Raw genomic sequence first — 17,448 nt, 5'->3', positions numbered from 1 at the left:
ACCCTGTTGGTTTTTTGGTCCCCAACAGGCACATATTCCTCTGGAATACCATAGGCGCACCTGGAAATCTTCTAGGGCGCACCAGTGTGCCCTGGCACACACTTTGAGAACCACAGCTCTAACAAATTCAGCTTTCTGGCCAGGGCAATTTATGGGCTTAAAAACCAAATATTGTCCTGACCAGGCGGTGGCACAGTGGATAGAGCGTTGGACTGGGATGCGGAGGACCCAGGTTCGAGACCTCAAGGTTGCCAGCTTGAGCGCGGGGCTCATCTGGCTTGAGCAAAAAAAAAAAAAAAAAAAAGCTCACTAGCTTGGACCCAAGGTTGCTGGCTCGAACAAGGGGTTACTCAGTCTGCTGAAGGCCCATGGTCAAGGCACATATGAAAAAGCAATCAATGAACAACTAAGGTGTCACAACGAAAAATTGATGACTGATGCTTCTCATCTCTCTCCATTCCTGTCTGTCCCTAGTTATCCTTTTCTCTGACTCTCTCTCTATCTCTGTAAAAAAAACAAAAACCAAATATTGGCCCTGGCTGGTTGGCTCAGTAGTAGAGCGTCAGCCTGGCGTGCAGGAGTCCGGGTTCAATACCCGGCCGGGGCACACAGGAGAGGTGCCCATCTGCTTCTCCACCCCTCCCCCTCTCCTTCCTCTCTATCTCTTTCTTCCCCTCCCGCAGCCAAGGCTCCATTGGAGCAAAGTTGGCCCGGGCGCTGGGGATGGCTCTATGGCCTCTGCCTCAGGTGCTAGAATGGCTCTGGTTGCAACAGAGCAACGCCCCAGATAGGCAGAGCATCGCCCCCTGGTGGGCATGCCGGGTGGATCCCAGTCAGGCGCATGTGGGAGTCTATCTGACTGCCTCCCCGATTCCAGCTTCGGAAAAATACAAAAATAAAAAATAAAAATAAAAAAATAAAACCAAATATTTGCCCAACCAAGCAGTGATGTAGTGGATAGAGCGTTGGACTGGGATGCAGAGGACCCAGGTTTGAAACACCAAGGTCACCAGCTTGAGCGTGGGATCATAGACATGAACCCATGGTTGCTGGCTTGAGCAAGGGGTCACTCCCTCTGCTGTAGCCTCCAGTCAAGGCACATATGAGAAAGCAGTCAATAAACTACTAAGGAGACTAAGGAGCTGCAACAAATAATTGATGCTTCTCATCTTTCTCCCTTCCTGTCTGTCTGTCCCTATCTGTCCCTCTCTCTGTCACACACACACACAAAAAGCCAAATAATCAATGGTATTAGAACTGTATGCAATATTATAAAGATTCTGAATAAACACCTTTTCTTGGAATAAAGTAGACAAGCATGGATATCTGTTCAAAACTCATGAAGCATGTATAAACATTTTCATATTTTTAACTTCATGTCTACCATCTCCTGAACTCTAAACTCCTGAACTCTAACTCTAAATCTATTATATCTCATTGAATTTACAAAATTTGCACACATAAATTCCCCCATTACAGTAAAAATGAGCTTTAAACTTAAGGTGCACATTAGCTGAAAAAAATTCCAATGCTCAAGATGTGTGCCAGACCAAATAAATCAATCCCTGGAGACGGTTTCCTTTTAAAGCTACCCAGGTATTTTAAAATATAGTACTAAAATTGAAAACCTCTATCTTGAGTTGTGTGTATAACTCAAGAAAATAAATGGGGGAAGGTACAGATCTACGTTAGAAAAGGGAAAAAGGAAAAGAAGGAATCTGAATGTAGTAACATTACTTTTTATGAGTTTTAACCTGGCTTTAACATATTTCAAATCAAAGGTGGACTAATAATTTAAATCAGAATACTAGTGAATTCTTATTATTCACAGTAGCTATGTTCTATCAAGTCACAGCAAATACTTAACCATGGTTCCTAGGGGAAATAAAGGGTTAGGTTCCTGCAATCCTCTGATTACATTCAACCAAAAATAATGGTTTGTGTCTGTTGAAAACCACCTTAATGTAGATTGTTGATTCTTTAACACTGAACACAGGGCCGACTGCATGTGCCTGAACAAGGTTACTTGACACACAGTCTTCTTGCAATTACAAACAGTAAACAGCACTTCAGTAATCAACTTAGGGGCCATTTTAAACACAGAAATGTGAAAAAAGTGGCAATACATCAACTGGGAAAAGGACTCTTGTTTATAGTATGAACTGAAACAAGGCTGAGCATCACCTTATTTGACCTCAGCTGGGACACAAACTTCCAACTCAAATTTTTCATTTTTTGCCCACCTGTTGTGCAAATAAATCACTATAAGAGCACCATAAATATCCATTTTTAGGGTTACAAATAAATTTTACTGAGTAGGTGGATTCACAAATACAGAATACATGAATGAAGATGAATTTTAGACATATCAAATCAAGATAATTTAAAATAATTGTTATAAAGACATGAATTCTATGTCGTTTCTACTAAACAACATCAAGAGCAAAGAAGGCACCAACATGTCCGGCTACGCAATTTTCACCATTAGAATCTTAAAGCTTTCCTAAGAATGTAACAATTTCTCTATATCAAAATCTACAGACTAAAAGACCCCTATACGCTCAATTTGCTTAGTATTTCTTTTTTTTTTTTTTTTGACAGAGTCAGAGATAGAGACAGACAAGAAGGGAGAGAGATGAGAAGCATCAATTCTTCATTGCAGCTCCTTAGTTGTTCATTGATTGCTTTCTCATGTGCCCTGAAGGGGGGGAAGAGCCTGCAGCAGAGCGAGTGACCCCTTGCTCAAGCCAGCAACCTTGGGCTTCAACCAAGCAATCTTTGGGCTCAAGCCAGCAACCCCACACTCAAGCTGGTGAGCCTGTGCTCAAGCCGGATAAGCCCGGGCTCAAGCCGGTGACCTCAGGATTTCGAACTGGGTCCTCTGTTCCAGTCCGATGCTCTATCCACTGCACCACTGCTTGGTCAGGCTACTTCCTTTTATGTAGTAAAAAAGTAAATTATATTGTATTAATTATCTTTAATCACACAATACAGCAATGATTTTAAAGAAAAGTATGATGGCTGGACAATATACACGAGCTCTAAAATGCCTTATGACTCAAAGTTTTTGTTAAGTCTAAAAAATAAAGTTGGTATGCCTATTTTAATTGCAATAGCCAATATATGAATACATAAATAGTTATCAGGATTACAATCACATTTTGTTTAGTAGTTTGGGGTACAATATAAATTCTACTCTGAAGAACAGCTAACATCTCCACTTTCAGAAATAATTTGAATCCAGCAGTGTACTATCAAACCTGATGGACTCCCACCTTGGGCCTACCATATTTCCCCATGTAGAAGACGCAACCTTTCCCCAAAAATGTGGGGTCCAAAAACTGGGTGCATCTTATACAGTGGTTGTAGATTTTTTTACTTGCATTTCCCGCTTTTTAGTGCTTGCTGTCTTTGCGCTCATTGTTTCGCACTTGTTAACAGTGTATTACGATAGGTTACGTTTTGCTATGATCCGCCCAGAAATGGCTCAGAAAAGATTTTCATACAGGGCTGTATTCAAGTTAAAAGTGACACCGTTGGCTCAGTGGTAGAGCGTCGGCCTGGCGTGCAGGAGTCCCGGGTTCGGTTCCCGGCCAGGGCACACAGGAGAAGTGCCCATCTGCTTCTCCACCCCTCCCCCTCTCCTTCCTCTCTGTCTCTCTCTTCCCCTCCTGCAGCCAAGGCTCCACTGGAGCAACGCTGGCCCGGGCGCTGAGGATGGCTCTATGGCCTCTGCCTCAGGCGCTAGAATGGCTCTGGTTGCAACAGAGCAATGCCCCAGATGGGCAGAGCATCACCCCCTGGTGGGCATGCTGGGTGGATCCCGGTCGGGCACATGCAGGAGTCTGTCTGACTGCCTCCCCGTTTCCAACTTCAGAAAATACATTAAAAAAAAAGTGACACCGTTTGCAAAAATGAATGGAAATTGTGCTGCTAAACATAAGTTTGGTCCTCCTCCAACTAAGAAATCAATCCAAGACTAGCTATGGGAATAAGAAACCCTACTGACAATACCACAGCCTAAGGCCATGAGAGGCAAGTCAGCAAAATGGCCTCATTGAGAGAGGGAATTGAAAATATGGATTGAAGAGCAAAGGAAAACTGAAATTCCTGTGTCCACAAAGATGGTTCAGCATGAGGCAAGAAGAATTGCTGGCCCTGGCTGGTTGGCTCAGTGGTAGAGCGTCGGCCTGGCGTGCAGAGGTCCCGGGTTCGATTCCCGGCCAGGGCACACAGGAGAAGCGCCCATCTGCTTCTCCACCCCTCCCCCTCTCCTTCCTCTCTGTCTCTCTCTTCCCCTCCCGCAGCAGAGGCTCCATTGGAGCAAAGTTGGCCCGGGCGCTGAGGATGGCTCTGTGGCCTCTGCCTCAGGCACTAGAGTGGCTCTGGATGCAACAGAGCGACGCCCCAAAGGGGCAGAGCATCGCCCCCTGGTGGGCATGCTGGGTAGATCCCGGTCGGGCGCATGCGGGAGTCCGTCTGACTGCCTCCCCATTTCCAGCTTCAGAAAAATGCAAACAAAAAAAAAAAATTGCTGATGAAAAAAAAAGTTACTGATTTCAAAGGAGGGCACAACTGGTGCTTCAGGTTCATGAAACAGAATGGACTAAGCATGTGTACACGCACCAGACTTGCCCAAAAGATGCCTGAAAGCTATGAGCAAAAGGTCCTTGAATTTCATTTATCATACAATGTCGGAAGACACATCAGTTTGAGTTGGGACAGACTGCAAATATGCACAAAACCCCCCTTCAATTTGATGTTCCAAGTAACAGAACTATTGGTAAGAAGGAGGTACAAACTGTAACTGTGAAGACAAGTGGACACGAAAACAGCTATTATAGAATTGTTCTAGCTTGTTGTGCCAACAGAACCAAGCTGGCTCCTATGCCAATTTTCAAATGCAAAACTGCCAAAAGAAGACATTCCTCAAGGAGTGATTGTCCATGTTCATGACAAGAGTTGGATGGATCAGGCTGGGATGAAGATCTGGTTTGAGAAAGTTTGGTGAAGGAGACCAGGTGGGCTGTTACGCAAACCTGCCCTATTGGTGCTTGATCAGTTCAGGGCACACATAACAAAAAACACAAAGAAGATTGTTGCAGAGCAAAAAACAAAACTTGTCATCATACCTGGAGGCTTGACATCCCAGCTCCAACCACTTGATGTCAGCATTAACAAACCCTTCAAAGTTCCATAAGAGATTAATGGAACCAATGGATGAAGTCTTCTGGGAACAATTTGACACCAGCAGGAAGAGTGAAGAAACCAACTATAGGAGAAGTTTGTACCTGGGTGAAAAGATCCTGGGATAATATCAAGATTGAGTTCATTGTCAAGTGATTTAAGAAGTGTGGCATTTCAAATGCCATAGATTGAACTGAGGACAAGGTAATAAATGAAGACAGTGATTTGTCATCAAAGATGAGGACACGCTAACGGATGGGAGTTTTGACAGTGATAAAGAGTTGTATGAATTTTATGATAAATAAAATAAGTTCAATAACTTTACATAATACATTTTTTTTCAAATTTCAGGTTCCAAAATTAAGGTGCATCTTATACATGGGACCGTCTTATCCACAGAGAAATACGGTATACAAATTCTACACAAAAACAAGCTGCTATATTAATACTAAAGAACTCAATAGCCTGACCAGGCAGTGGCGCAGTGGATAGGGCATTGGACTGGAATGCAGAAGACCCAGGTTCGAAACCCCAAAGTCACCAGCTTGAGCGTGGGGTTGCTGGCTTGAGCATAGGATCACAGATATGACCCCATGGTCTCTAGCTTGAGCCCAAAGGTCATTGGCTTAAAGCCCAAGGTCGCTGGCTTGCACTGGCTTGAGCAAGGAGTCACTCGCTCTGCTGCAGACTCCCAGTAAAGGCACATATGAGAAAGCAATCAATGAACAACTAAGGAGATTAAGGAATCACAACTAAGAATTGATGCTTATCTCTCTCCCTTCCTGTCTGTCCCTATCTGTCCCTTTCTCTCTCTCTGTCACACACACACACACACACACAGAACAAAAACTAAATACACCTCACACCATATAATAAAAGTTAATTCAAAATGAACCAAATACTTCAATATAAGAGCTAAAACTGTAACACACTCAGAATGTAATCAAGTGTAAATCTTTGTGGTTTTTGGACTAGGTAACAGTAATTTCTTAGCTATGACACTAAAAACACAAATGATGAAAAGAAAATAAATTGAACTTCATTAAAATTTAGAAATTTTGTGCTTCAAGGCACACCATCAAGAATGTGCAATGTGCTGGCCTTTATCAGGTGGCTCAGTTGGTTAGTGTTATCCCAATACACTAACGCTGTGGGTTCAATCTCCAGTCAGGGCACTGTAAGAGTCAATCAATAAGTGGAACAACAATAAGAGCACAAATAAGTGGAACAACAAACTGGTGTTTCTTTCTCTCTCAAGAAGAATATGCTAACACAGCTTGCAAAATAAGAAAAAATATTTGCAAAACACTCCAAGCAGAGGAAATAAAGGCAAAGGCAGAAACAGTATGGAGGTCAATAAAGCTATAGAGCCTGACCAGTGGTGACACACAGATAAAGTGTCTATCTGGAACGCTGAGGTTGCTGGTTCAAAACCCTGAGGTCACTGGCTTGAGTGCAGGGGTGACTGGCGCAGCTTAAGTCATCCCCTCCCCCTTCAAGGCATGTATAAGAAGCAATCAATGAACTAAAGTGAAGAAATCATGAGTTAATACCTCTCACTCTCTATCTCCCACTCTCAAATCAATAAAGCTACAGTGGTACCTTGAGATACGAGTTTAATTCATTCTGTAACTGAGCTCATAAGTCAGTCAACTCATATATCAAACAAATTTCTCCCATTTAAAATAACTGAATTAGATTTAACCTGTTTCAGCCCTGTGAAACATCCCCAAACCATCCTAAATTATGAAAAAAGACATGTTTTTAATTAAGAAACACACATGTATACTTTACCAAAGCATAACAAAATATATGAAATAAAAGAAAAAAGTGTTATTTAGTACTGTATTCTTACCTTGGAGACATATGGGTGCAGCTAACGGAGGTGAATGTCGGAGGAGGAGGGAGAGAGGAATGGATGCAGGCACTGTAGACACGTAAACTAAAACTGCACTTTCTTAACACTAAATGTAAACTAAAACTGCATTTTCTTAAAACTAAAACTGCACTTTCTCTACTTAAAATGAAACCACAAAAACTTAATTGTAAAAAAACGAACTTTCTTAACTTTAAACTTAACCTAAACTTAACATTACATATTTTTCATTTACTCATCCTGTTTTTGCCTTTTTGGCTGCACTTCCGGCACTTTTACTTGCAGGACTTTTGAATAAAAATGTACCCAAAGAGGTCTGCTTTTGCCTGCCTTTTAAAATGTTACAGAAATGTGACAAACAAGTGTCATTAAAAAGTGCCTAAGCACCACCAGTTGAAACTTTTTCTGAGTGTTTCTTTTCAATGAAACTGGAAAGCTTCTCCCAATTGCCAGCATGTCTTTAATTTCACTTGTAGAAATTACTTATTCCGACTCTACCTTCTCCTCACTACTAATCTCTTGCAGTAGCTCCACATGTTGCATCATCTGTAGCTCCTTTAACTCCTCAGTTGAGAGTTCCTTCTCATGTTCCTCAACGAGCTCATTTACGTCACCCTCATCTTCCTCCAGACCCATCAACTTTCCGAGGAGCACATTCTCCTCCAACGCTTCTACCTCGGTCTTGGTCTCTGGTTTGAATCCTTCGAAGTCCCTGTCTGTAACATCAGGCCATAACTTTTTCCATGCCGAGTTCAAGGTTCTTCTTGTAACCTCTTGCCATGCCAAGTCAATAATGCGTAAACATATCACGATGTTGTAGTGATCTTTCCAAAACTCTTGTAGGGTTAGAATTGTATTCTCAGTCATCTCAAAGCAGCAGCGGAACAAGTTCTTTGTGTAAAACTTTTTAAAGTTGGAAATGACCTGCTGATACATAGGTTGCAAGATTGAAGTCATGTTGGGTGGGAGGTAGAGGACTTTCATGAATTTGAACTGAATCATTACCAGCTAGAAGCAGCGGTCATTGGGACTTGGACATGAGCTGCAAAGTATAGAATGGTGACAACAATTCCAGTGCCATGCGGACTTTTCCTGTGGGGAACTTTCCTGGACTCCTGCTCCCTGTGACAGCTCCTAACAGACTGAACTGTGGTTGGGTTGCATTTTTCAGGGATTTGGCATGGTGATGGGGCCAACTTGGACTTGGTGAACATGTTAAGGACACTACTCTTTTAGGGATTCTTGCTGTATTGGCCAAGAGTTTGCTTAAAGGCTTGTAATCACTGTAAAAAAAAATAGAGGACTAGATGAAGAAGATGGGGCACATATACACCATGGTATACTATTCAGCTAGGAGAAATGATGACATCAGATCACTTGCAGTGGAATGGTGGAGTCTTGGTAGCATTGTGTGGGGTGAAATGGGTGAATCAGAAAAAAACAGGAACTGCAGGATTCTATACATTGGTGGGACATAGAAGCAAGACTGAGAGGCATGGACAGGAGTATGGTGGTTACGGGGGGTGGGGGGAGGGAAGGAGGGAGAGGGGGAGGGGGAGGGGTACAGAGAGAACTGGATGGAGGGTGGCGGAGGACGATCTCTCTTTGGGTGATGGGTATGCAACAGAACTAAATGACAAGATAACCTGGAAATGTTTTCTTTGAATGTATGTACCCTGATTTATTGATGTCACCCCATTAAAATAAAAATTTATTTAAAAAAAAAAAAAGAAAAAAAAGAATGTCATCTTCAAGACCAGGTGGGTGGGCTGGAGCATTATCAAGGATTAGTAATGCTTTCATCGGGAGTTTATTTTCTTGAAGACATTTCTTCACTGCAAGACCAAAGACGAAACTTACCCATTCAATAAAAAACTGCCACGTAACCCATGCCCTAGCATTGGCACGCCACATAATCTGCAGTTTTTCTTTAAGAATCTTGTGAGTCTTAAAGGCTTGAGGATTTTCAGAATAATACACTAGCAGTGGCTTTACTTTACAGTCACTGCTAGCATTTGCACACAATGCAAGACTCAGACGGTCCTTCATGGGATTATGGCCTTCTCTGTGGTGATGAAAGTCCTCCGGGGCATTTTTTTTTCCAAAACAATCCTGTTCGTCACAGTTCAACACTTGTTGGGAGATGTAGCCTTCCTTTGTGATAACAGAAAAACGTGTGATGTACTCCTCAGGGCCTTAACATCAGCACTTGCAGCTTCACCATGCCTCACCACCGAGTGGATGCCAGATCTCTTCTTGAAATTTTCAAACCAGCCGTGACTTGCCTTAAACGTATCTTCTGCTGCCTCTTTTGAGGTTAATGGTTCTTTCTTCTTCAAGTCGCCTTAATAATACATGCCTTTTCACATATTACAGTCTCTGTCACTGTATCTCCTGCCAGCTCTTTCTCTTTCACCCACACCAGCAGAAGCTTCTCCATTTCTTCATGAATATTTGTCCTTAATTGGGACAGAATTGTAGTTCCTTTTGCTTGATTTGCGCTTTTGATGGCATCCTTTTGTTTAAGGATGGTACAAATTATACATCTATTGTTGTCCTACAGCCTTGCCAGTTCAATCACCCATACACTATGCTCATGTTTTTCTATTATTTCTTGCTTTACTTCTATCAACATCATTTTCTTCTTCTCACCACTGTCCTTTACACTCACTTTCTTTGGCCCCATGATAGCACACAGAAAAGTTAGTAAAAACTGCAAAAATGATGCAAGAACAAGTACAACACACAAGATTTGACTTGGTTCTGCGGGTAACACGTGAGAAAGAACGAGATGCTGGTGTTGTGCTGCCGATATTGGACCCGTGCGCCAATGCACCAACTAGTGGTAACTTCCCAAATCACGTATCTTGGAATTTCACTTGTACCTTGAACAAAAATTTAGACTGAGTTGCAGCTCGTATCTTAAAAAAGTTGTATGTTGGTCTGCTTGTATCTCAAGGTACCACTGTACTTCTTTACTTACAGATGGGAGGTACATAAGAATTGCATGAGATAACAAAAATTTTTATTTTAAAAATGTTTAAGGCAACATTGAGAAAAGGCAAATGTATGTTCTTCTTGTTTCCATAAGTTGGTTATCAAACAAACACGATTTTAAGTTAATAAAACTGTAACAGAACTAATTTCATTTTTAGAAAAAAAAAAAAAAGAAACCTCACTCCTGAGGGACAGGGAACATGAATAAAACACACTACTCAAAGGGTTAAGCACCGGAAAAGAACCTGAATCTAGGTATTCTGATTCCAGATTCTGTGCTTTTTTTCCTAACGATGTTTTTACAAAAGCAAGTGAATGAAATTAAAGAGTTTTTCTCAGAATAATTCATTCAAAGGCATGCACCAGTTGGTGATCTAAAAACTGCATTACAAATAAAGGCTATCACATGAGAAAATTGTAAAAACACCTGACAAATATGAACAAGTTTTTTATAAATAAAACTAATACTAAAACAGACAGCAATGATACAAAGATGCTATAAAATTCACCTAACAAATTCTCAATTTATTTTTTTAAATTTATTTTTAAGCCAGAAAGAGGTGAGGGGAGGGAGGTACAGACAGACAGGAAGGGAAAGAGGTAAGAAGCATCAACTCTTAGTTGTGGATCTTAGTTGTTCATTGATGGCTTTCTCATATGTGCCTTGACGGGAGGAGGGAGAAATGGAGGGAGGGAGGGAGAATGGGGGAAGATAGGGGAAGGATAGGGGGTGTCTCTAGCTGAGCCAGTGATGTCTTTACTCAAGCCAAGGACCTCGGAGTTTCAAACCTGGGTCCTCAGCATCCCAGGCCAATGCTCTATCCACTGCACCACCACCTGCTCGGGCTTTAAGATTTTATTTATTGATTTTACAGAGGGAGAAGGGAGAGGGGGCAAGAAGTAGTAGTTTCACTCTAGCTATTCATTGGTTGCTTGTCATATGTGCCTTGACTGGGCAAACCCAGTTTTGAATCAGTGACCTAAGCATTCTAGGTTAGCGCTCTATCCACTGAGTCACCACAGGTCATGCACAAATGCTCAATTTAGAAATACTATGTAGAGTCTATTTTCAGAAAGATGCCAAATCACCCCTACTTTAAAAGCTCTGCTCGATAATAAAGATTATCTCTGAACAATAAAGATTTGCCACTATAATTTCACAGGTATATGCATAATGAACCTCTTTTAAAACTTGATGCATAAAATAACTTTATAATATACAGTATAAGGAATATTTTTCTCTCATTTTCTTAGCTATAAAGCTATATTGTAGTAAATGCTTAATTCTTGACTGAAAAGTTAAATAACTATCCCAATGATTTCTCTACAATGCCAAATTTATTAATATGCTCATTATCTACAATTTCACAGCATCAGTAGATTTCAGAGCTTGGTTCATAATCACAGCTTCATTAATCAGTTGCTATGTTGTTTTGGACAAGTCACTTTTCAAACAGGTGATTATGTACCAAAAGTCACTCTGTTTCTATTACAATGAAATGAGATTCTCTTGACTTCCTATTTTACAAGTTTGGAATAAGAATCCAGAGAGAAAGAATATGAAAATATGCTGGAAAAAAAAAAGTTATGACAAACACATAAATCAAGAAAATACTCCAACTTTGGGTAGGATATGCATATACAGAAATATAAACTTTAAATTATGCCTTTATAGGTTCTCAACCCTACCATTATAGAATTGCTTAATAGACTTCTCTAAAATAGAATTAAACCGATGCAGAATTTGCTATTTAGGAATGCTTCGAAGTGTCAAGTTATGGTCATTTATTTACCATAGTCACTATGGGTACAACTAAGGGACAAGGAGAAAGCATGTATTATTCTCATGGATTCTATGGCCCAGAGGAATGGGAGAGTTAAACAAAAGACCCAAACAAACACTTTGGGAAAAATATAAAAGGCATCTAATAAAGTCTTTCATAAAAAAAAGTAACACAATGACTGCGTTGAGCGAAGATGATAGCTTTATGCTTTTGTTCACCTATATGCGGCTACATCTATCTACTGATGTTTATCATTCACAGAGAACACCTTCAATTCTATTATATGCTCTTTCCCCTTTCCCTGGGCACTTGCTCCAACAGCTCCTGAACAGCCCTATTCCCAGAATACTCAGCCAAACTTCTCAAATATTATAATTCTAGCAATATTCCCCAAGTTCCCAGCACTCAGTAAGCCTCAGTATCTAAGATGACAATCAATTTTCTAACTTTTAATTATGCTGTAACCTTTCATAATAAAATCAACAAATAGTCATACGGACTCTGTCAAAGCAACATGAGTACAATAACAGTAATGCTGGCAAGAGCCCATATCCTATCTCTCCCAATCACGACAGCCAATTACTTGAGTAAAGGGCAATGCAGTTGTAAATAATCCAAAATAATTTATTTCTAAGTCACCTCAAAATAAGTACACATTTGTAATCTATCTTTCGTTGCTAAATCTCAGTCTCCTTCCATCTAGCCAAATCAAGAATAGTCTTAAGATTTAACCAGGTAAGAGGAAGAAAACACAGAAAATCTACAAGCAGAATTCAATCGACAGTTTTTCTCAATTATACCAGTTTTTAGAGTTTACAAATATCAATTATCACTTTCTAAGATCTCAGATATAATGTAAAGGAATTTCACAACTTAAGTTAAGAAATAAATCTAAATGGTCAAATTAGAAAAGGATACCAAGTATACTTAAAACCTGCCAACATAAAAGAAGTCTGAATGAAACAGCTATATTCTAAAATCAGAAAATATATCCAGGAAGCCAAGTTAGTTAAATTGTTTCATAATAAGCCCTGGCCGGTTGGCTCAGTGGTAGAGCGTCAGCCTGGCATGTAGAAGTCCCGGGTTCGATTCCTGGCCAGGGCACACAGGAGAAGCGCCCATTTGCTTCTCCACCCCTCCCCCTCTCCTTCCTCTCTGTCTCTCTCTTCCCCTCCCGCAGCCAAGGCTCCATTGGAGGAAAGATGGCCCGGGAGCTGGGGATGGCTCCTTGGCCTCTGTCCCAGGCGCTAGAGTGGCTCTGGTCGCGGCAGAGCTACGCCCGGGAAGGGCAGAGCATCGCCCCCTGGTGGGCGTGCCGGGTGGATCCCGGTCAGGCGCATGCGGGAGTCTGTCTGACTGTCTCTCCCGGTTTCTAGCTTCAGAAAAATACAAAAAAAAAAAAAATTGTTTCATAATACATATTTGTCAATGAAATGAGCAATAGGAAAAGAAAAAAATTTAAATACAAAAATAAAATGGAACATAACATACAAAATACAATTTTATGGTGTAGCTGAAAACAGAATAACCCATACTGCTATACTTTTAGGATGTTTAGGGTCACATAAAATTCTCTTTAATAGTAATTTTGTAGCTTGGGGAAAGTTTGTACCAAATAAATCAAAGTCCCTAAAATGCTAAATCTAAAAATTTCCTAACAAAGAAGTTTCATTTAAGATTTATAGAATTATCAAAATCAAATGTAAATGTTTAACTGCTAAACAATTTTAAGTACTGTTAGGAGACCACCATTCCCTAAGAATAGTTTCTTAAAACATACTCTAAACGTAATCTTGGTCATTTGTGATTTTGTTCCAAAAAGAAAAAACTGGGAAACAATGTCTAAAAGGCTGTATGTGAGTCTGAAAGCCACAATCTTGAACTTTCCATTAAAGAACTCTAGCAGTATTACAGAGCAGAGCTTCCCTAGCAATGCAGGTGTACCAGAATACTGATCCTCATCCAAACGTGTCACAGAACTGCCTAGCTAGGTGCTTTCGACCTCCAACAACCTCACCCATCTTAGCATGCAATTCAAAAAGTATGTTCTCTATGCGCCACGACCTGAAAAAAAAAAAAAAGGTTGGAAGGCACTGAAAGAATACACTAAAGCAGTTACAACCTCAACACTTAAAATATTTACAATACCTCAAACTTTAGAATACTTTCTCTCTAAGGAGAAATTCAAAGTCTACTATTAGTTACTGATCCTAAAGACCATTCTTATCAATTCAAGTAAACAAATCCTGTGTTCCATTTGTATAATATGCATGTTTTGAAAATGCAGTTCCTCTTACTGCTTAAGTAATCTTTTCAGCAGCAGTAATATCCTGATGGGCAAAATAAAGAAATCTGTCAAGTTTTTAGGTAAGACTTGCTCAGAGCAGCATTCGTATCTGCCACACTTTTTCCTAAGCACTCTGACGAAACCCCCAAAATATACATTTCCTAACCTCCTTCCACACTTTTTCTCCACAATAACGCCGTCTAACATAACACGCAATTAACTTAAAGATTTTGTTCATATCTATCTCCCCCAACTAGACTATTTTTTTTTATTAGGAATAATCACTCCTTGGATAAACCTCATTGGCTATAATACTGCCACTGCGCAAAGCTCTGACACTTTATCCAGCATCTGGATGATGAATACCGGACACATAGTGAGCCATCAAAAAATAACTGATGCCTGACCTGTGGTGGCACAGTGGATAAAGTGTCAACCTGGAAACGCTGAGGTTGCCGGTTCAAAACCCTGGGCTTGCCTGATCAAGGCACATATGGGAGTTGATGCTTTCTGCTCCTCCCCTCTTCTCTCTCTCTCTCTCTCTCTCCCCTCTCTATAATGAATAAATAAAATCTTTAAAAAAAAAAAAAATAACTGATGACAGAATGAAAAAGTTTTATAAGTTGATTGCAATTTTAAGTGTAAATTTGTTTTGAAAAAAGTTAAGCTTTGATAGCTATACTATCAAGACGGTCAAGAAAATAAATGTTCACCAAAGACACAGAATAACCACATACAAGGTCATGTTATATTTGAAAAAAGCTTGATTTATCTGTATTAAAATATTTGTCAAGATATTACCAATCTATATGAGATGTTTAAAAATACAAGTAAAAAGGTTTAGTTTTAATTAAAATAGGGAACATTAGTTTTCCATTTCTCTCAGAAAACACAAAGAATAAGGGTGGTAAGACAGTCCAAGGTAGTAAATGAGATACAGAAAAATGCAGTATTATGCAGGCAAGTATTTTTTTCCATTGCTTAAGTCACCATGTAAAATTCATGGTTATCAATATTAAGTTCCATAGTGATTCATTTTTCTCTTAAAAACAAACCTTTTTCCAGACTCTTGAAGCTTAAATCTAATCACTAATTCATTACTCCAACAATTCTCTTGAGAAATATAATCACATATACCGTGGATTTTAATCTTACAACAAATACTTTTAATGTTAATACACATAATCTTAAACTGGTCAAATAGCCCAGCTACTGTTTAACCAGTGTTCCAGTTCCTTTTGAGGCCTCAAATGACGGAACTTCTCTAACATCCCTGGGGAGATTAGTGTAAAGTATAATGTTTCCTGAAATTGTTCTTGGTTTTCCCCTGCAGCATTTTACGACATCTTTTCAAATGTTATATATAAATACATTATTTTTTTTCTATTCTGCAGAAAAGTCTAGAGAGAGAAGCAAAGGTAAAATACTGTATGAAAAACAGGTTGAAAAGGGATAATGCAAAAACACATAAGGAAATGTGAACCAAGTATGTGCACAAAAGAGGAAAATGATGAATAAAGGAGAAGAGATCAAAGAAAACTACTGTTCTGGACAAGAAAAAAAGAAAAATCCAGAGGAGGGATAGGGAGACTTATTATTCCAGAAACAAAAGCACAAAATCCTTCTAAGAAAAAAGGTGACCTCTTTCTTTTCTTCAGGAGTCGTTAAAACTCTAAAAGGCACTCAGCTGACACCCCAAAGAGTTCCACCTGTCTTCCTCTGTGCTTTGACGCAGGTAGTCTTCATCGGTAAATTACAAGCGGGCCACTGATAACGCGGAGTCAATCTCCACAAAACTGTAAATGTGGTTGCCATCTTTGCCAGAAAAAAACCCAAACTCCTTGGATTCGTTAAAACACACACACACACACACACACACAACGGTTATATTAAGTTGGAAAGCCAGAAAACCACGCATTGCCAAATCAGGTAGCTGTGACACGGGTTAACAAACACCTCCTCGGTTCCACTGAAAACCCGGGGAAGAGGAAGGGCAAAGGGCTCCGGCCCGACCGCGACCACAAGGGTGGGGCGCCGGAGCGGGGGAAATCGAAGCCGAGCTATCCCGGGAGGGCTCCGCGGGCTGGTGACTCGGCTCTCGGGGACAGCGCACAGGAGGCGGCCAGTGATGCTGACGAACTAAGGGCAGCTCTGGGAGAGGGAGAGAGAGCAAGCTGTTCGCCGAGAGTGGGGAGGCTGACAGACGAAGGTACCCAAGAGGCAAAGGATTAAAGCGGCAAGGGAGAGCGGACGGGCGGAGCGGTGAGGGAGGCCGGGCGTGGGAGGCCTGGGCAGAGGCCGCCGAGCGCCCTCGCAGCCAGCCGCCCTCCCCGGGAACGCCTTCCCAGCTCCCCCACTCGCAGCCCCTCGCGGGGCTGCCCCTGCCTCGGCGACCAGGGCCGGAGCAGCTGTTTCCGCCCCGCAAGGGACCGCGGAGGAAAAGGCATCCCTGGGCGGGCGGGCAGGCCGGCTTCGGCCAACTGTGCGAGCGAGACGACTTCGTAATGACTACCGCCGACCCAACGCCAAACTTCGCCCTCTCCTCCCTTTCGCCTTCTTTATCCCCCAACTTCCCGGCCGGCTGGTGTCCGCTTCCACCGACCGAGCCCGCCTCCCCCCCCGCCCTTCTTTTCGCCGCCTCTCACTCCTCCCCAGTGCCCGAAGACTGGGAAAGCACTGGCCGCCAGGGCCGCTCCCGAGCCCGCCCGGTGCCCCAGAGTCCCAGACACCGCCCCCGACGAAGCGCTCGCATCCTCTCGGAGGCTCCCTCGCCCGCCCAGATGCTGCAAACTCCTCTCACCTGCATTGACGCCATGATGGAACCATCCCCCAAAGGCCGGCGGGGCCAGAGACGCAGGGGGCGGAGCTGCCGTGCTCACGTCACGCCGCGGGGGACCAGCATCCCGGGCGCGGGGGCGGGGCCTCCGATTCCAAGGAATGGTGCACAGGGATTGGCTGGCGCTTTGGGCACCGCGGAAGGGGGCGGGATGGGGAGCGTAAACGGCGCTGTCAGTCTCCTCCAGCCCGTCCAGCTGTCCTACGTCCCCTTCGAGCCCACCCGCTGACTCGATCACTCAGGGAATGCGGCTCCAGTCTGACCCGGTTTTGTGGGGTTTTTTTCGTCTCACCCCGAGAACCTGATGATGTCGGGACCCGTGGGGTTTTTTTTAATTTGTTTTGTTTTTCCAACCACAAGTTTTACAGATTTTCCCTTTTGGATGTCTTCCTCACCGGTCTGCCCACTTTCACGCCCTTGGGGCGGGACAAAACTTTCCGTGGGGCTGCTTTTTGTTTTTCGAAACTGGAAGTCTTCTCAC

The 17,448-nt window shown here is 42.0% G+C and overlaps 1 protein-coding gene and 1 pseudogene across 1 annotated transcript in view; both read right to left on the bottom strand.

The window, feature by feature from the left end:
- UBE2W (ubiquitin conjugating enzyme E2 W) overlaps positions 1-17,033 on the bottom strand; it is a 58,883-nt gene extending 41,850 nt beyond the window's left edge. Inside the window, 1 exon segment of the mRNA XM_066378868.1 lies at positions 16,932-17,033. Within this exon segment, the coding sequence (XP_066234965.1) occupies positions 16,932-17,033 (102 nt within the window).
- Positions 14,383-14,463, bottom strand: LOC136401849 (U4 spliceosomal RNA; annotated as a pseudogene).
- Positions 17,034-17,448: the final 415 nt, after the last annotated feature.

This window comes from Saccopteryx leptura, chromosome 3 (assembly GCF_036850995.1).
Source record: "Saccopteryx leptura isolate mSacLep1 chromosome 3, mSacLep1_pri_phased_curated, whole genome shotgun sequence".
Taxonomy (NCBI): domain Eukaryota; kingdom Metazoa; phylum Chordata; class Mammalia; order Chiroptera; family Emballonuridae; genus Saccopteryx; species Saccopteryx leptura.
This window is presented reverse-complemented; position numbering and strand designations above follow the sequence as displayed.